At 40.8% G+C, this 20,983-nt stretch overlaps 1 protein-coding gene across 1 annotated transcript in view; it reads left to right on the top strand.

Annotated features, from left to right (window-relative positions):
- Window positions 1-20,983, top strand: part of LOC137675688 (5'-AMP-activated protein kinase catalytic subunit alpha-1-like) — a 64,239-nt gene that overhangs the window by 3,322 nt on the left and 39,934 nt on the right. The window contains 1 exon segment of the mRNA XM_068421858.1: window positions 17,813-17,954. Within this exon segment, the coding sequence (XP_068277959.1) occupies window positions 17,813-17,954 (142 nt within the window).

Here is a 20,983-nt window from a genome sequence, read left to right as displayed (position 1 = left end):
ACCTGGTTCCCTGTGTCTCGCAGAGCCCAGTCAGAGAATCCCAGCCTTGGTTACCCATAAATCCTTCTCTCTGTTGTTGAGCCACAAAGGTTGTATTGACCATTTGTTGCACAGTTTTCTGCAAACATGCAAACAAACAGGGTAACACAAGTAGGATAATGCCTATTATAAACAGTCCCATAAGCAGACTCTATCTACAAAACATGCAGTTTACTTCAGAACATACTGTTATTCTCTATTATTCTAGCTGAAAGGAAAACTAGTGACAGGAAAGATGATTCTGTTTAAAGGTAACACAGATCAGGCCTTTTAGAGCCTACTCTGAGGCCTACTCTTGCTAAACCGTTGCTAAACCATCCGGTATCAATTTCCCCCTTTGGAAGTAGTTAGATTTATTATCTCACTACTTCCATATACTATTCTCAATGATTGCCTCAACACAACCCACGCAGATCCCTATGATAATTATAATCACAACTATATAAACTATTCCCTCTAATAATGTGGCTAACCATCCTTTTAGAGACAATCCACCGTACTCCTGCGCCTGTAGAGACAGAAATATAACCTCGACCCATTAGTAATAGTTCCCCTGGTCCCAACCATTCATTAGTGCCTGGTTCCCTATACCACACTTTGCCCTTGTTTTTCACATAGCTTGCTCCCTGTCGAACTGCCTCCCAATGTATTACAATTGGGGGTCGCTCCTTATCTCCTGCTCAAGTTAAATGGTTAAGTACATAAACAGCTTTTGCAAGTCTCTCAGAAGGTTCAGTCACCTCTCCCCCTTTTTTTTTTTTGCAGAAGCTGTTTCAATGTACTATGAGCACGTTCCACAATCGCCTGACCCGTAGGCGAATGAGGAATCCCAGTGACATGTGTAATACCCCATAGTTGACAAAATTGACGAAAAATCTGTGAACAGTATGCTGGTCCATTATCAGTCTTAAGTTGTTATGGAACCCCTAGACTTGCAAAGCAAGCAAGTAAATGTCGTTTGACATGACGACCTGTTTCCCCAGTTTGTGTTGTTGCCCATATTACATGTGAAAACGTATCAACAGATACATGAACATATTTGAGCCTTCCAAATTCTGCAATGTGAGTAACGTCCATTTGCCACAGTTGCAACGCACTCAATCCTCGAGGATTTACCCCTATTCCAATTCCCATGCCAATTTTCTGACAACTAGGACAAACACTAACTAATTCACGTGCTTGTGCCATGGTGAGGTGAAATTGTTTCGCTAACATTTTCGCTGATTGATGAAAGAATTGATGGGATAGGTGTACCTGTTCAAAGAGATTTGGTGATATTTGTGTATAGGACACAAGTGTGTCTGCTTTATTATTTCCAATGCTCAAACCTTGATCAAATTGATGACTACGAATGTGGGTGACAAAATAAGGTATCTCTCTGAGGTTTATTGCTTGATGCAACTGTAGCAAAATGGTGTAAAGTCGCATATTTTTCACTGGTCGTATAAAAGCTCTTTCAATTCGATTTATAATGCCTGCTATATAAAGAGAGTCTGTTACAATATTTACAGGTAAGTCCTTCCATTTTAGAAAGACCTGGTATATCGCAAAAAATTCAAGTGTCTGCAATGAGTCCTCAGTAAATTCCTGAGAATTTACAATGTTTCCATTGTCCATCCTTTTGCCAGGTAATAACTGCTGAATGTGATCGCTTTCCTGCATCAGTAAAAACAGTTAGTCCAGTCACAGGTATCTCTGATCTGATAGGTTTTTTTTTTCCCAATCCTGTTTGCAAATAAACTGTAGCTTTTTATCTTTTGGCAAATGTGTTAACAATTGTCCAGTAAAGTCCTGTAAGGCCATTTGAAAAAGAGTTGACTGATTTGTTAATCACTGTAGATAGCATCTGAGTCTAGTCCGGTAATGTCTGTAATTCTTTTACGCACTTCGACAAGCAATTGTGCTATTGCTTCCACTCTGGTACAAATTGTTGTTTTAGGATGAAAAGGTGGAAAAACCCATTCTATGATTTGCTGTTTAATGTCCGGCACCTGCACAGTCATTGCAGTAGAATTTGTAAGGTCAGAAACCAAAGAGTCCACTCGAGCATTGCCTTCTGCAATAAACCCAGGCAAATTAGTATGATGTCTTACATGTAAAACATAAAACAATGCAGTTTGGATTTGAATTTCTTGCCACAGAGCTCGCAGCAATTCAAAAACACACTGATTACATATATGCTCTATAACAGATCTATCCAATTGCTTTATAATGCCAGCTACATATGCTGAATCAGTAATCAAATTAAAGGGAATGGGAAAATTCTGAAATATTTTTAATACAGCTCGTAATTCTACCACCTGAGGTGAACCCTTTTGTTGTACTACCATAGATTCCCACTTGCCATCAGAATACCAGACAAGGCCCGCCTTGCCTCTGTTCCCAGATCTATCCGTAAAAATGGTAATTCCATCCACGGGAGTGTCTGCGCACAACACTCCTGTGGCAATTGGAAGTTCCACACTCAATTTTATAACAGGATGGGAGGGCAAGTGGTAAACAACCTGTCCCGAGAAATTCTCCACAGCTGTTTGCAAAGCAAAGCTATTAGCCATACACCACTCAAAATATTGAGCTGCAACAGGAACGGTTAATGATGCAGGGATCTCTGGCCACAAGCTCCCGACATCGCATCCGTCCTTTGATGAATAATCTGTGCCAATGGCTCTGTAACGAATCTGATCATTCTGAATTCCATTGACCAATTATTGCATACGGAATTTGCCTATCAAAGTGATAATTTGTATTTCCTGATTCAAATCAATACGATGTACAAATTTGGAATGTAGCCTGCTTTCTATTTCTGTAATCAGTTGCTGTACCTCTGAAGTAGTGTGTCGTGGTGCTGTTAAAGTTGTGTCTCCTGCTAACAATTGGAATAGAGGTTGCAATTGTGACGACGTAAGCCCCAAGTACGGCCGCAGCCATAACTTGAGCCTTATGTTCCACAGTACCCACTTTTGCACATGCCTTTATCATAGCATTCAAATCTGTTTTTCCAGGTAAAGCTTCAATGATCTTTTGACAATCAGCATTAGCATTATCCCTGTTTGCCACAGGTCCAAGGCTTGGCAGCCGCACAGGTTAACCCTGCGTGGAAACACCAGTCCTGCGCTCCCTGCGGTTCGGGCTGCGAGTTAACTGCTTAGGCCTGGAACTGGTTGGGAAGATTCATTTGTGTCAGCACACGGTTCACCCCCCGCGTTCTTTCTCCAGTTTCCCTGTACTCTGCAGCTGATTTTTATCAGCTGACCTTGAGCATTATACTGAGACCTGCACAGCTTCACAAAACGCCCTAGCTTCCCACAGCAATGACACATCAAAACAGAGTTATCTCTCCCACTCAGCTTCAACTTCTTAAGGCAGTTTTTCTTAAAGTGACCTTCCTGTTCGCATGTATAACAACGATGAACTACCTTAACTGCCGCCGCAAAAGTTTTTGCTAAATGCTCCATCTGAGATGTGGTGGTTCCTACTTTCTCACAAGCATCCATTAGCTCAGTTAAGGTGGGGTTACAATTTGCCATCCCTGCAACAACTTTCCTGCAGTCCTCACCTGTGTTGTCCTTCGCTAACTGTAGTGGCAATGCTTCCTTTACAATTTTCCAATCTAACAGTTGCCAAATATTTCTCCCCTCAGGATCCGCACCCACAATCACCGGATATGCTTGTGGAATTATAACTCCTTCTAATAACGCATCTCGAATGACCCCTTTCCATTTCACTCCTCCCTCACCTCCCCCCCTTCCCCTGTATACGCGGGCAGACGCTGACCCTCTCCCTCACCTCCCACATTACCAGATGGACGCAAACCTCCCCCCCCGCCCTGATCTAAAGGTGGAGTAGGGAGTTGTAAAGGAGGTTGAGGTGGCCCTAATACTTGTCCCGAACACAGAGGGGGGTTTTGGGGGAGACATAGTCACGTGTCCCGAGGCGTTGGCTGAACGGTGCTGCTGCAATTCTGTCTTTAATTCTTCCAGTCGTCTACCAAGCTCTGTCATGTCAAGTTCGTGTTTTAGGGCGCACTACCGGTTCTGATGGATCTGTATCTATTTTACTCGCTCCCCGCTCCGCGGCTTTTTTCGGAGCCGTCCGTACCCACGGTGATAAAGGAGCTGCCACCGGTACAGCCACCGAGGCCGTGGGAGGTGTTGGTCCCGCAAACAGTGAGGGGGTAGTAGGCGCTTGCGGTCCTAAAGCCATAAAAGCTGTATGTGTGACTTCTCTCTCTGCTTTTATTCCTTTTAACGCTTCACTAACCGGCCTCCGTGTAGCAGACAATTTAAAGGCTTCCTTATCACCACTTGACACTGCATTCCAGAGAGAGTCACCAATCTTCTCCCATAAAGGCACTTCAAAGACATCATTAAAGGTTGTAAAATGTCCTTTATCTTTTGCCCAGAACAGTAACTGCTTTAACGCAGCTTCGTCATATTTAATTCCTCTCTCAGAGAGTATATGTTGGAGGAGTTTCACCACTGCCACTTCTGTCTTGGTCAGGGTAGACCCCATGTAAACACGTCCGAGCCGCATCCCATGTCGCCCAGTCCTCCCACGCAGCCCGTAGCAGCCACAAGATAACTCCCCATGTTTTTAATTCTTTGGCAGAACCCGCTGCCATAGCTCGCTCAGCGAGCTGCATCGAGCACTGCTCCCAGGCACTCGGCTGTAAACAATCAGCCGGTCCTGCCACCGCCCCCCCCTTTAACGAGACTGTCCACACACTGGACTACGTCTTTCGATTTCACAGAAATCTTAAACTCCTCGCCCAGTAACAAAATCACCTTTATCAAGGCTTCCATGGTTCGCGAACCCACTCCGACCGCCTGCGGTCCGCCAGTCCAGCAATCACGTCGGGGTCACCATTTGTTGCCGCTTGTTTGCGGCAAGCTCCGTTCGGTTGCTGGCTGGCCTGAGGCTATCCGCACCCCAGGGCCATTGAGCACTGACACCAATGTGAGGATGCAACAAATGGCGTTTATTTAACTGCGCAACAGCCTTATATAGTCGTCTTGTCCCGTACGAACTCGCACGATAATGACACATCCTGCTCCTTTCGCCACGGCTACCTTCCGTTACAGCCCGAGATTTTCCGGTCACCGTACCCTAATCTACCTACAGTTGGGTGTTCTTTTAGGCTGCTTTGTAGCTATTGATCATGTGAAGAGTACACACATGCATGTATGAACATCTTTTTTTAATAGTGGTGAGAGGAATCACCTTGTGGTAAAATGCAGCATCATTCTGCATACTGAATTGCCTTCCTTAAGAGGTCTGGAAATTTATTTAGTAACTGGAGGCAAGTGTTAGAGTTCATGGTCTAATGCTCTGTTTCCATAAACAGTCTGTTTAAGTTTTATTATCTTGTCCCTAGATGATGTACTACATTGGTTTTGTCTTGCTCTAGCTGTACATCATAAAGGGTATATTTTATCTGTGATGCACTAGTTTTCTTCCTGAGCACGTTTTATTCATTTAATACCAGATCTGTGATTGTTTTCCTGTAATCCTCAGCATTTTCCTTCTCTGGTAACTGATATGGTTTCATTAATTGACAATAAAAGGAAAAACTAACAATTTTTTTATTTTTTTTTTATTCAGTTAAGGTTTTCCTTGAGAGCTCATGTGATGTAGAGGGTCAAACATATGGCTGCTTGAAAGTGGGTCTTTAATTTTAACAGTGGTGGTAGCCCCAAAAGATGAGTTGGAAACCCAGTGCTTTACTTAATTCTTAAAGGTCTCCTGCTGTCAAGGTAGCTGTCAGATGACTTCACCTTGCTGATACTTACCCTTTTACCCTCCCAGATAACTGTTACTGATGTGATGTTTTTCCAGTTTAACTGTTCATCTGGCTGTACTAGCCTGAATTAACTACTGACTGACTTAATTCATTTTACTGTGCCTCAGATGGGCAGTCATGGAGAAGACAGCTGTTTCTAGCCAATACCCAGGCAAAGCTAAAATACCACAGAAGTAAAAAGCTGTGGGGTAAAACAGAGTACTGAAAGTAAATCAGTTATGTGTTTAAAAAAAAAAAAGCAGATGTTTCCTGCTGAAACCAAATGCAAACTTTATTTCCAGATTTTTTTTTTTGAAATAAAGTTAGCTTTCATAAAGGGAAGAGTAGTCAGGCTTCCAGTGACTTGTACTGAGAAAATGAGGGTACTAATTAAATTGTAAATATATGATATTTGTTCCAGTCTGTAGAACTAGGTTAAAAACCCTGGTCTCTATAGCCTGCAAAAACTGATGTAAAAAGGTCGTCTTGGTTAAGGCAATGATAAGAGACCTGGGAATGGACAGTGAAGATCAGTTTGCTATCTAACATTGCTGTGCAGCAATATGCCTTTGCACAGCATTAACTTTTTTTTTTTATATATTAGTGAAAACATTTGTTTAGCTCATATTTTTAATGACTACCTTCCTCTGAGCCTCAGGTTGGCTTTTTGGCATATGACAGAAATGTTTCATTAAACACAGCATATGCTTGTTGAGCCTTTTTTACAGCCTTCATGACTGGTACCTGTATTTCATAAGAATGTTGTGTTTACTCAATGGCCTTGTGATCTGTTTTCTTTTCCAGTTGGAGACCTGGTGAACTGAGTTAAGAGACTGTTGCTCCTGTACTTGAACAGTTAAAACAAGTTATTGCTGCTTTGAGAATGTCTTGGAAATCTTGATTTTATGCATAGCCTTAGGGAAGATTGAAAGCAGTTGGCATTATCAAAGAATAAAGAAATATAGGGAAATGGTAGGTCTGTAAAGGGAACTTCTTTTTGCAGTGATTCTTTTGAAGGACTGATAGCTCATTGATGCTTAGGGTGATTAAACGTAAATATATTTTGATTACTTCTTATTTGTGAGCCTTCACCTTTATAGGTAAAACTTCTGTCAAGAGGTAATACAAAGCTTTTGTAGAGATAACACTGGCTTCTTTTCTACATGTTATCATCTGAGGTCTTGCTTTCAGTTCTGTCTTTATGCTGAGTTTAAAAGTAGTCAGCAGTCTTACCAGTTAGTGTCTGCTGTTTTGCTGATACCAGATACCTTGAACTGCTTCATCATACAATAAGTTCTTATGGCATGTGGATAAAGACTTAACTTAAAACCACAGTAGTAGTTCAGTATGTTTTCTCCATGGAATTAACAGTTTAGTTTTAATGTGATATTACACAAACAATAACAAAGCTGCAAAGCCACTTTACAGTAGAAAAAGACAACTCTATCTTGACTAAATGCATGTGGAAAAACTTGTATTTGCTATTACATTATGCAGCAAAGTGAAGATTACTTTTGTATGGGAAGACTGAAAGATTTCTGAAAAAAATACATAGTTTAAGACTTAAAGTATATGACTTGCAGTAGCTGAACAGTGCTAATGGATACTCAGTGGATCATATCCAAGACGACAGTTTTATTTCATTAAGTAGATGGTTAATGGTAACTTGTATCTTAAAAAGCTAAATTTGATATAATCTTAAATTGAATAAGAAAGGGGGGGGGAATTACTGAAGAAAATAACCATTCAATTTGAAAAGTCTTGAGCAAGTGAACAGGCTTTTTGGGATCTTTTTGCACTTGCACAAAATCACAGTATGTTTTCATTTCAGTAATTTATTTGAAGTTGGCAAACACCTGTAGAAGCAGAAAAGCTTGTTTTCTCCCAGTCAATGAATAAAATCGAGGCTTGAGGCACACAATCTTAAAGGCTGTGGTGTCTAGAATTGGTTTTAGTCAACTGCAAATGTTACTGTTTAATTACTTTGAAAAATGTGTGTTGATTAAACTCTTATGTGCCTTGCATATTGAATATAGAATGTTGTAGCTAATAAATGACCTTCTAATATTTTTCTGAGCTCTAATTTCAGTTTTCATCTAAGATAGACTGACAAATCAGAAATGAAATAAACCTGCTGATAAATGAAACTTTATAACACAATGCACGTCAGAACTGAATATCTGAATATTTATATGCTAGGCTGTAGAATTGCTCAAATGTATATGCTACTTACATTTAAGGAGGTGTTTAATTTAGTACTTTGTAAACTAAAGGCAGATGCAAATTAATGTGTCTTTTTGATTAGTTTCTAAGAACCTGTTTTACAAATTAATGTTAAATTTTAACTTGCTGATTAAAGATTTTTTTTTTTCTGAATACTTCTGTCTTACTTCAGTTCAGATTATTGATAGGCAAATACTCTAATTTGAATGGAATAGTTGCTTTTCTAGTGTTTTATGTTAGTGATTCATTATTCCTTAGGGTTTGGATATAGGTGATATAATTTGTTGGGTTCCTTTAAAACCTCAATCATATTTGAACTGAAGAAAAAATGGGGATGTAGATCTGACTGAAAGCAAATAATTCTTGTAGGTGACATGATTTTACAGTTCTAGGCAATCATCTATCACTGCTTTGTGGTCTTTCCAGAACTTGTGATGAATGTCAGCTTTGTCTTGTGTTCCTCAGTAGTGTGAATGTGCATGTCCAGCATTTTTGTTATTGTGGCCCTTTTTAGGTAATGGCTCCTCCGAATGAGGGGCGTGTTCTTTCACCTTGCAGCTGGAGCCTTTCTGTATTCTCAGGTACAAAAGACATCTCACCACTGCATCATGATGGTTCAGGGTGATGGTTCTTGAATGATCCACTACTTAGTTACTTCCCTACAGGAGTTTAGGCAAACTGCTTTATTTTACACAGTGACCATCTTTTTGTTGTAAGAATAATCGCTTGGAGATTGTCATGGTTTAAAGCTGGGTCAGCTATTAAACCTGTGGCAGATGCTCTCTGTTAACCCTCCCCCCCCCCACCCTAAGGGAAAAGGAAAAGGGAGAGAGACTTATGGGTTGGAAAGTTAAAACAGTTTTAATAAACTATAGTAATGAAAAAGAGTATAATAAGAATAATAGAAATAATCAAATATACACAAATATATACAAAACCAAGATCGAGAGCTTGGAAATCCTCCTCAGGCAGAGTTGCTCCCCCCAGCACAGGCAGAGGGGAAAATGCAGTAGCTCCCCCTGCCATCACACCTGCAGGCTTTTAACTGGAGAATTGGCAAAGCTGGTACCAATCAGTGGGAGACAGGAGGGCCCCTCCCTCCTGGGCCCCACCTCCAGGAGGCAGTGGGTTAGTGATAAATAGGAAAGTGAGAATGACGTGTATGGGATGGAAAACCTCGTTGGTCAATCTTGGGTCACCTGCCCTGTCTGCTTCTCCCTGCAGGTGCGACCCCCCTTTGTCTCTTCACTCATAAGCAGTGAGGAATTTAGCAGTGACCTTGGTTTCTCTAAGACTAATTGGCCTGGTTTGGGCCAAACCAGGACAGAGATGCTTATAGTTATCTCTGTATCTCTGCTAAGAATTTCTTTTTACTTGCATTGTTTTTTAGCTCAATATAGAGGCAAAAGGCAGCAGGAAAGTCTTGTGTTGGGAATGAGATTTACAGATTGATAGGTGTTTGCTAATCCTGTCAAAGTTATCTGTTGAATGCAGAAAGATTTTTGCGGATCACTGCTGTTTATCACAGTTTCCAATGGATATATTTAAATAAAGCTTGAAGCCTGGGGCTTAGTTAAATTTTCAAGTGAGGAGAGGCACACAGATGAATGAGTACTGTGTTCAGCAGAGGTCTATTAGCAGTGTCTATTCAAGTGGACAAGGATGAACCATGTAGGATGTCCCTGGAATCTGACTTGCCTTCAGAAGGTAGGATTCAGGGTGGCAGATGAAAGTGATGTAGTTATGATATTAGTAGTGTTAAATCACTGCATGCAGGAACCAATGCAGATAGCGAAGCCTTCTAGTGGAAGAGATAGTGTGAGAAACGAGCCTCAGTCTGAAACGCCAATCATAATTACGGTTGATTGCAAAGCAAAGGCAAAACAGTGCTGGGCAGCACGGGGGGTAATCCCATCAAAATCATGTGCGCCTTTACCACATAAATACAAAATGAATTACTGTGAAAGTGTTACATATTCATCATAATTTTAAGGACACCTATGTGGAAGACCCTCAGCCTGCAAACAGCTGTGCTTTACTTGGGGAGCATAAGATTTGCTTGGGAACACTGCACTGAGAATAGTTTTTGCTTGCTTCTAAGGTAAAGGAGCCAAGACCAGTTCACAGGGCTTTTTGAGGCATGAAAGAAGTAAACATGTGTTGAAGGTCAGTTCTGAACACAGAGCTGAAAACAAGGAATGGTTGTTGATGTTTTGAGCCCAGGACACTGTGGCTCTTCCCAGAATGGGTGATGAGTGCTTAGCGTGTGAATGTTGATGTTATCTTGAACTGCCTAGTCTGGCTCCTGCATTGTAGCAGTTAAATAGGGTAGTAGCATAACAATAAAAAGCCTTAGGCCTTTCGGCTTCAGGCCCTTGCATCCTGGATCTCAGAGTCTGTGCCTTCCTTGCCGCCCGCCGCAAATGGTGCCTGAACAAGGTTGAAGATTAACGAAGAAGCGGCGGCGACTCTGATCGAACGATTGTCGGGGCTAGCGCGTGCCAGGACTGGAGAGTGAGTCCCCAGGACCGGAGAGTCCCCAGGATCAGTGAGTTCCGCGATTGCAATAAACATGGGACAGGCTAGTTCCCAAGAGCGTAAGCTCTACACTGAGGTATTACAGCGTATATTACGCGAACAGGGCTATAAGGTCCAATTAGCGAAATTGGTGCAGTTATTAGTGTGGATCAAAGACAACTGTGCCTGGTTCCCTGTATCAGGGACTTACGATGCAAAGATCTGGGCGAAAGTGGGGGTAGAAATACAAAAACGGAACATGTTGCGGTCTGATATTCTAGAGGATTTAGAAGCAACATGGAGGGTTGTTTTTATAGCAGTCTCTGCGCTCCAGCCTGCAGAGGAGTATTTGCAATCTCTGGCATCCACTCCTATTAACACCTTAGTGGATGTGAAGGAGCAACAGGCGCCTGTATATGAAACAGTCTCCGGAGAATCAGACGATCCTTAGGATGTTGATTTCACAGATCCAGACATACAGTCCAATTTATACCCACCATTAACATCGGTAAAAGAAACGGCTGCAGCCGTCCCTTCGGTAAGGGGGGTCTCGCAGCCGGCAGCGGCTACGGCTAGAGCACAGTTAACACCAACAGCTCCTCCGTATCCTGCGTCTGCCGAGCCACCTATTGGCTTTGCTGAAAAGGCACCAGAGTCTTGTGTAACGAAATACAAAACGCTGGCAGAAAGATGTAGAGAGGAAGCTGCTCGTAAAGGAGATTTTGCCATGCTGACGGCGATGCCGGTAATCTATCGTCCATATCATTCTCCTGAGTATCACTACCTTACTTATGAAATGATTAAGGAAGTACGGGCTGCAGTGAGAGACTATGGTTTGCACAGTAACTATACTTCAAATTTAGTAACAGTCATTGGGGAATCCTATACTATGACTCCACACGATTGGAAGTCACTTTTACGGGTGATTTTAACACCTGCACAATATTCAGTGTGGCTGGCAGAGTACCAGGAAGCTGCTTCTGCAGACACTTTGGAAAATAGGCAAGAATATTTGGGAATTAATCAGTATGCGACACCAGAGGTACAGGCACGGTTACCTCGGCAGCGTTTACAACAGATCTCTGCATTGGCTTTAAAGTGCCTGAAACATGTTCCGGAGGCAGGGAAACAGCACCCCTCTTTTGCGGCAGTCAGGCAAGGAGCTCAGGAACCCTATGTTACATTTATTGATCGTTTGCAAACAGCATTGAGCAGGCAGATTGATGATGAAAATACAGTAGAAACGCTGTTATTACAATTGGCTTATGAAAATGCAAATGCAGATTGTCAAAGAATTTTGGGCCCTCTAAGAAACTCTTATAGAAGTATAGCAGAATTTATTAAAGCCTGTCAGAATGTGGGTTCTGAAGAGCATAGAGCTACTTTACTTGCAAGTGCCTTGGCTCAGCAACTCGTTGTGGGACGAGCAGAAATGAAATGTTTTGAGTGTAATCAAATGGGACATATTAAAAAGAACTGCCCAAAGCTGACAGTAAAGAAAAAAGATGAGCAGAAAGGAAGGTTCTCCCACAGGGCATGATGAACAGTCCCACAATTTGTCAGTTAGTGGTCTCTGCTGCAATAGAGCCGACTCGAAGTATTTTTAAACAGTCTCTTATTTACCATTATATGGATGACATTCTCATTGCAGCTTTGACACAGACAGAACTGATGAAAACTGTAAATCATCTAAAAGACTCTTTACAACAATTTGGGCTTCATATTTCCCCAGAAAAAATACAAACAGAACCGCCCTGGAAGTATTTGGGATGGGTACTGTTTACCAGAACCTTACGGCCACAACAACTTCGTTTGGTAAACAATATCTCTACATTAAATGGTTTGCAGCAACTACTAGGGACAATTAACTGGATTCGTCCTGTGCTGGGTATTTCTACTGAAGAGTTAAGTACCCTGTTTAACACCTTGAAGGGGGATTCAGATTTAACTTCGCCTCAAATCCTTTCTGACAAAGCAAAACAGGAATTGGCATTGGTAATTCAAAAACTTACAACTTCCCAAGCAGGACGTATAATCTTACATTTGTCTCTTTTATTTTTTGTGATTCACACGAAATTCCAGCCTTATGGGCTATTTGCTCAATTGACAGAATCACAGCAATTAGTTACCCTGGAATGGATTTTCTTATCACACACCTTTACAAAAACAATTATGACCCCTTTGGAGATGGTCATTATGGTGATTCAGAAAGGACAGTTCAGGATACAGCAGCTGACAGGTCGAGACCCTGACATTATTTACCTACCCTTTCATAAGGAAACGCACATTACTCTGATGAGGGACAGCCTTGAATTTCAGGCTGCTCTGGCTGATTATTTGAATGATATCCATTTTACTTTGCCACAGAATAAAATCTTGCAAGCCTTACCTTCCCTCTGTTTACAACCACAGAGAGTGATGGTGCCTCACCCTATACCAAATGCAAAAACGGTTTTTACAGACGGCTCAGGTAAAACAAAGAAGGCCGTAGTAGCCTGGAAAGAAAAGGCACAATGGCAACACACATCAGTTACTGTGGAAGCATCCACTCAGATTGTTGAATTGTCTGCAATACAACAAAGCTTTGACATTGTTTGACAACAAAGCTTTGACATTGTTTGACAACAAAGCTTTGACATTGTTTGACAACAAAGCTTTGACATTGTTTGACAACAAAGCTTTGACATCGTTTGCAAGTGAACCTATTAATATTGTATCAGATTCACTATATGCTGTTGGCGCTATTAACCGCTTAGAAGCTGCATTTATCAAAGAAATCAGCAATAAAGAGCTGTATAAACTTTTCCTTGCTATTGCAACTCTGCTTCAGCAACGACAGCATCCTTGCTTTTTTGTTCATATTCGGTCTCACACTCGCTTGCCAGGACCTCTGGTAGAAGGGAATGCAGTAGCTGATAAGTACACTGTTTTGCCCATAACATCATCCTCCCTTACTCAACGATTTCAACATGCACAATTATCTCCCTCCTTTTTCCATCAAAATGCTCGCAGTTTACAGAAAGAATTTGCTCTCACAAAAACGCAGGCTCGTGATATTATTCAGGCATGTAACGATTGTCAATTATATAATACTGCAACTTATCATGATGGTGTAAATGTCAGGGGACTGAAGGCTAATGAAATTTGGCAAACAGATGTTACACATTATCCACCTTTTGGCAGGCAAAAGTATGTTCATGTTACTGTGGATACCTTTTCTGGTTATGTTGTTGCTTCTGCAGCTACAGGGGAACGGACTCAGGATGTTAAGAAACATTGGACAAGGTGCTTTGCACTTATGGGCCTCCCCAAACAAATAAAAACAGACAATGGACCCGCTTATGTATCTCAAGCAGCGGCCTTATTCCTACAACAGTGGGGTGTGTCTCACGTTACAGGTATCCCGCACACCCCCACCGGACAAGCCATAATTGAACGGACACATCAAAACTTGAAACACATGTTACAAAAACAAAAAAGGGGGAGTGTAGCCACAGCTCCTCAAGAACAATTAGATATGGCTGTGTTCACTTTAAATTTTCTAAATCGGTCATCATCTCGATTAGATACCACGGCAGTGGAACGACATTTTCAGGCTAAAGTTCCCTTTACACAAAATCCTAAGGTTTGGTATAAAGATCTGCCAGGCCCAACTGATTGGCGTGGACCAGTAGAATTGTTGACATGGGGGAGGGGATATGCTTGTGTTTTACTCCCAACAGGTCCTCATTGGCTACCTGCGAGATGCGTGAAGCCATACCATGAGCTGGAGAAACCACAACCAGAACCCGGTACCAGAAATGCAGACGCTGAAAGTACAGGGACCACGCAAGTGACGTAGAACAGTCAACCCGACACCAGGCATTACTTGGGGAATGCTGAAATGACTGGATGAGCAAGCAAGTAGCATGCTGCGAGGGGTCTTGGGTAGTCTCTGGTGGTCGTGGTCCCCCCATAGTTGTGCTGTCTGCTGTGTGACTTCGCTTCCGCGCAAGCGTGGTTAAGGCCTTTCTGTTAACACATGCAGGTGGCTCTGAGGAGAAGATACTGTTTTGGTTCTCAGAGCAGTTATCTCTTCTAGAGCATGTGAATCAAGTAAATTTGGACGCTACAGGGATGTTGTTCACAGTCTTGTTTATCTTTGGCCCTTCTTCGTAATTAGTGATGCTACAGCATTATTGTATAGATATCTATGTTTATTCCTTTTTCTATATGTATTTATTGCATGCCTCTGTATATTGCTCTGCTCTACACCCCACAAGCCAAATGTGCACGTCCAGCTTTGCACTCCCCAGGAGAAGCAGTCTCTTGAGCGAGGGGGTAGAATGTGGGAATATAACGGAAGATTCGCGAGGAGGATTGTAAACACGCTCAAGTGACTTGCACCTGGGGTGTCAAAAAACACGTATATCACACTACTAACTGTTATTTAGTCTTGTGTGCTGGACAAGTAGAGCATCTGCATTCAAATAACATAGGCCTGTGATAAGACTCAAGGGCACCTAATTGTTTATGCCTGAGATTCCTGCCCTGCTGTGAGAAAGATCAAAGCACAGTGGAAAACTGCCACCTGCAAGAAATCCCTAATATACAGGCAAAGGCAGCAGGCCCGGAATCTCTCTCACTCTCTCTCTAGCAGGAACTGAACTCTGCGGTGCCTGCGTCCCTGCTTGTGTGCCTTTGCCCCGAGTGCTGCTTCAGAGATTTCTCAGTTTGCGAGTTCTTCACTTTACCTGGTCTGCAATCAGAGGACTCTGAAAAGCCAAAGCCCACATCATGACCACCCTTGTCATCGAATAAACAAAAATGGGGGAAATGTGGAAGACCCTCAGCCTGCAAAGAGCTGTGCTTTACTTGGGGAGCATAAGATTTGCTTGGGAACACTGCATTGAGAATAGTTTTTGCTTGCTTCTAAGGTAAAGGAGCCAAGACCAGTTCACAGGGCTTTTTGAGGCATGAAAGAAGTAAACATGTGTTGAAGGTCAGTTCTGAACACAGAGCTGAAAACAGGGAATGGTTGTTGATGTTTTGAGCCCAGGACACTGTGGCTCTTGCCAGAATGGGTGATGAGTGCTTAGCGTGTGAGTGTTGATGTTATCTTGAACTGCCTAGTCTGGCTCCTGCATTGTAGCAGTTAAATAGGGTAGTAGTATAACAATAAAAAGCCTTAGGCCTTTTGGCTTCAGGCCCTTGCATCCTCGATCTCAGAGTCTGTGCCTTCCTTGCCGCACGCCTATACATATTCATGACTGTCCCTGAAAAGGCGGTCTTTATTATAATGAGCCCCGAGAAATCATTTCCATAGTCTCTGCCTTTAATTCCTCCTGGTTGCGCACGCGCAGTTTCTCCTGGTGGTCGTGGGCCGGGGTCTCAGGGATGAAGGCCGTATGTCTTCCTCGCTGTGCACTTTTTACCCCAATTGCAAAACCTGCTGAGACCAGCTTTCTTTTGGCAGCAGTTATGTGATTTCCTTGACGAGTCCCTTCCTTGTATACAGTCTGCTCTATCTTATGTTTTTCCTGTGGTTAGTAGTTAGTTCCTGTTTAGGGGCTAAGATTATAGATATGTAGCTTAAGCTAAACAATGGTCCTGATGGTTCTGTTATTAACCCTTAAGTGTCAGTTTCTCCTCATCACAGTGGCTTAGTATTTTGTGGTCACTTATACATTGCCAAGAAGTCTCTACTTTTTCCCCTTTATTCTGACACGAGTCATATTTCACTTCTCACAATACTTACCTTCTGTGGCTTATCTGTGATCCAGTGTTGGGTTTAAAAAAATATTCTTGGCTACTTCCAATAGCACTTGCAAAATTAAGGAATTTAAGAGGGGTAACTGTCTAGGAAATGTTTTACACTTTTGAGTTCCCGTTGCAAGAAAAATTAAACTCTCCTAGAAGTGTTGTCTGAAAAGCGGATTCGTGCCTGGTGTGCAATAAATCAATCTCACACACTCAGGAAAGATATTGTATTTATTCTGCACAGGGTGCTTGGTGGAATCATCCACAAATCAAGCACCCCTACTGCGAATCCCAGTACCTTTTTTATATACGAAGAATTAAGTGAAATCATCCCTCTATTTGCATAACATACTTTTCATATGTTAATTGTAATCAGATATATTAACCAAAATGCTTAGTCATTCTTATGATCTACGCATGTTCAGGGGAAGTGTCTTCACCTGGGCAAGGGTCTTTTTGACCTGTGGGTGTGATTTTTAGTATTATAATGTATTATAATGAGCATAGTTTACTTCAGGGCATCCTAAAACTAATACTTCTGTCAAGGTTGATTTACATTAAACAGTAGCTATTAGTTTGCTTTAAACAGACCACTGATTAAAGTCCTTATGTTCCGGGATACTCCTTTGTTCTTCTTCTGGCTAATGTCCCAAGATATAGATAAGGACAATATCTTCTTTCCAACCAGATGTATCTTGACAAGATGTATCCTGCATGCATCTTTAAGCAATTAACAAGTACACTAAGTAAATGTTCAAACACGAATACAAATGCCACTATATCAGAAGTAGGAAAGAAACTGAGGAATGTAAGAGGTTGCATGTTTGCATTGCTTCTCATAGTTACTATTGGATTTTATTTTGTGCATTTCATATAACTTTTGCCACTTATTTTATATAATAAAGCCCTGGTGTTTACTGCACAGAATGTGGAGCTTATATAGGGTCAGACTTCTCCAAGGACAGATAAATAATTATTTTTCAAGTAAAATGATCAGATACTTGTAGCAGTAATTCAGAGTAATTGCTGAAACGGACTTCTTGAGGAAAGGAGAGCAGTGATTTCTTTAGTAAGAGTGATCCTTGCAGGTAAAGTAGAAGACCTATAGGAGAGCCTGTCTGAATAGGTTACCAAGTAAGCCAAAAGCTTGGAGTGACTTGTACAGGGAAAGAAAATGATCTCCCTAATTAGAAAGGATGGCAATGTTTTGGGATGCAAAACATTTTGTTTGCAATAGTGCAAAAAACAGTCATGCTGTAAGACTTGTGAAGGTTAGGTTTAAGGTTTGTTCCTGCATATCCAATTCATCTTCTAATGATAGAATTGTGGGAGGAATTGGGGTAGGGCAGAAGAAATGACATGCCATCTGGTTTTCAACCTCCCCAAAGATAATAGGGATATGCGGAATGCTAACATCTTAACTGGGGTATTTCTTGGCTATAGTTTAAATGATCCAATTCATGTCTTTACAGAGCAATTGAGAACTCTGACTAAATACTTCCTTGTTTTTTGCAGTTGGCAAACATGAGTTAACTGGGCATAAGGTTGCGGTGAAAATCCTGAATCGACAGAAGATTCGCAGCCTTGATGTTGTAGGAAAAATCCGCAGGGAGATTCAGAACCTCAAACTCTTCAGACATCCTCATATAATTAAGCTGTAAGTTTTGCTTGCTATTATCAAATCTATTTAAGCAGTAATCTGTTGCTCTCACTGATCTGAAACATGTTTAAAGGGCAATACTATTAGCAGTGTATTGTTAGGAAAGTAACCAGTTTACAAATATGCAACCATTTTCAGTGTACTCTGTAAAGCATTTTCACAAAACTGATCTTCTCTCCAGGGTAGAGAGCTTCTATTAGATCTTTACTTACAAATTCTTTGGGCAGGTATATAAAAGGTAGTGGCATGATGGATACTTATAGTAACATTCATCTTAGTTTTTTAGCTGCTGCTTCTATATTCTTTTTTTCTGGTTATATTTGATCTTTTTTTTTCTGCTTAGAAACTTGAGTTAAGAACAAGATTGTAAAGAGCATTTCTATAGTAAGTTTATTATGTTTTCTTTACTCAAAATGTTTTTTAGGGATGTGTTGGTCAGTGGCCTATGTTTTCTCTATGTAGATGGCACCCTGCAAGGTTTTTCTGAATGAAAGATGTGCAGTCTGTTAAATGTGATCTGATATTTCAGAGTTCTTCAGTATAGTTGCTACCACTTGTCTAAATAAATATAATATTTACAGTGTGCCTATTTACATCTGTTTGATCAATAGTTCATCAGCAGAGTTTGGAGTCCAATTAAATATGTCCCAGAGTAGACCCCTTATATCTGGTCTGAGGAAATAAAAGTAAAAAAAGTCAAGAGCATTTATAATTTGTTTCCTATAAAGTGAACCTGCACATCTAGCAGGGTGCATCTAGAGTGTGAGTGACTTTCACTGTTAATTGTGGCATTGGAGTTTATTTTTTTTATTGGCAGAGTCTTTTCTTAAGACCACACTGCCTCTGATAGATGCCGTCCCTATACACTCATTTCATTTGGCAACAACAATAAACTGGAGCTAAATCAGATTGTGTCAGATCATCACACTAGCTTCTTCAGTGGGTCAGTTTTCAGAAGACTATTGAGCTGATTTGTCTGGCTGCAGAACTGCTAGTGCTGCCAGTTAGAATTCATAAATGAGTCCAAAGCACGTACCTGTAGCCAAAACAAAATAGGAAGTGTCAGTGTACCAACTGAGATATGGGGGTGGAACAGGAATGTGTACTTCTGGTGCTGCTAAACTGTTAAGTCAGCTTAACAGGTTTCAGGTGACAATTTCTTTCTTGGGGAATTATGGGGAGATTTTTTTCTCCTGCATGTGGAAAGAAGGGACAAGATGTAGGAGATGATGGAAAAATTGATGGATCCCCAGCTTTTCAGCTGGTCAGCCTGCATTTCCAAAGCAGAAGGGTTATTAGCCTATGTGTAAATAACATTTGAGCTATAATTGATACTGTTGTGTAGGTAGACTTGCTGGTAACTTAGGATCATGCTGTTTGTGCTATTAGCTGGATTGGGGAACTGCTAGATAGCAGCTCAAGATACTTGGGATAAAGGTAAACAGATTACTTCAGCTGAATATTACAAATTGGATGTTGCTGTGCTTCATTAAAAATTTCATACAATGCTTTAGCAGTATATACTGTTGCAAGCCTGCCTCAATAAGATTTTCTTTCTATAAAAAAATAAAAACCTTTGGAGCATCTACTCTTGGGGTTTTTTACCTCTAGCAATAGAATGCATCTTGTTTTCCTATATAAAATTGCCTCTGTGCATTCTGGTCATTTATGCTGTGTGGTTTGATAACCTTATTTATATTATAGGTATGTAACTCTTCCACAGCCTCCTTTTCCATAACTAGAAAAATGAACTGACTATAGAGAAGCATGACTGAGTCTTTCAAGAGGCTGAAAACATGTGAGGAGCAGAATGACTCGTTCTTTTCAGTGATGCTGAGAGGTTTATCTCCCAGCATTGTTCACTAGCTCACTATCCAGAGGATGGAAAATCACTGTGAAGATGTAAACTATAAACTGTTGCTCATGTTTGCCTGAAGCATGGAGCTCATTGATTTCACAACTATGGGAAAGATCATTAACAGTAATGCTGTTAGAAATGAGGTTGCCCTGTAACTTTTGGATTAAAATAATATTTCTGTGTCTTAGCCATGACTTCAGAATGTTCATGCCTAAGTACAACATACTTTCAACCAAGTTATTTGAGAGAAAATTAGTAAAGGTAAAGCATCTTGGACTATAAGATGTTTGGTAAAGTTAACTTTGAAGATCTCCTGTTGATAACTGCCTCAGAATAGTATTCAGGTTATTGGAAGGTTATACTATAATACTAAGCTGTTAAAATAGATACACACATTCATTCACCTGGATAGTCTGAACTCATTGCTGTCTATGCAGTTCAAGAACAACTTGTCTCAGTAAGCTGAAGTGTGTCTGGTTTTCCCCCTTGTATTAGAATCAGTATTTTGAAGAACACTTCAGTTTTATAGTGTATGTGTGAATTCAATTATTTTTTTACAATTTTTTTACAATTGGGATATTTGTATGCTTAAGTGTAGCACCTTGAAACAGTCATTTTCATCCAATTGCTACCTCCTGTCTTCTTAATATAGTATCTGAATTTTGACTGAAGGTTTATCGGTGTGTATTTCCTTGTTATATTAAAAATCAATCACTTCTGACTGCTGTAAGGGGAAAATAATTAAACAGCTTTTAGGTAAGGATATGTAGAAAACGTATCAATCTCTTAAGTGGGGAGTTTGACCGTAAACTAGTTATTTCAAAACCTCAAAGCTTTTTTCAAACTTAATGTATAATGATAAAAATATAATAACCAGTGTCAATACTCTTAAATACTAATGACAAATTTAGGTGTCTCTGTAAAAGATAATTGCTCTCAATCATCATGAATGTGTTTTTTCAAGTCTTGAAGTACACTTTATTTATGGCAAGGCAGGTTTTTTTGCCTGTTAAGATTGAAAGGTGTATGCTTTTAAGACACTAGCGAAGTCCTTTTGAATTCCTTCATCACTGCACTAAGATGTCTGTGAGGCAGCACTGTAAATGGCTTCATAGAAATCATTTGGACTAAGAATAGTCCTCTGAAAGTATGAAGACTGATCTTCCTG

The sequence above is a fragment of the Nyctibius grandis genome, chromosome W, assembly GCF_013368605.1.
Source record: "Nyctibius grandis isolate bNycGra1 chromosome W, bNycGra1.pri, whole genome shotgun sequence".
In the NCBI taxonomy this organism is placed as follows: domain Eukaryota; kingdom Metazoa; phylum Chordata; class Aves; order Nyctibiiformes; family Nyctibiidae; genus Nyctibius; species Nyctibius grandis.
The sequence above is the reverse complement of the archived record's forward strand: the minus strand, read 5'-3'. Positions and strand labels throughout refer to the sequence as shown.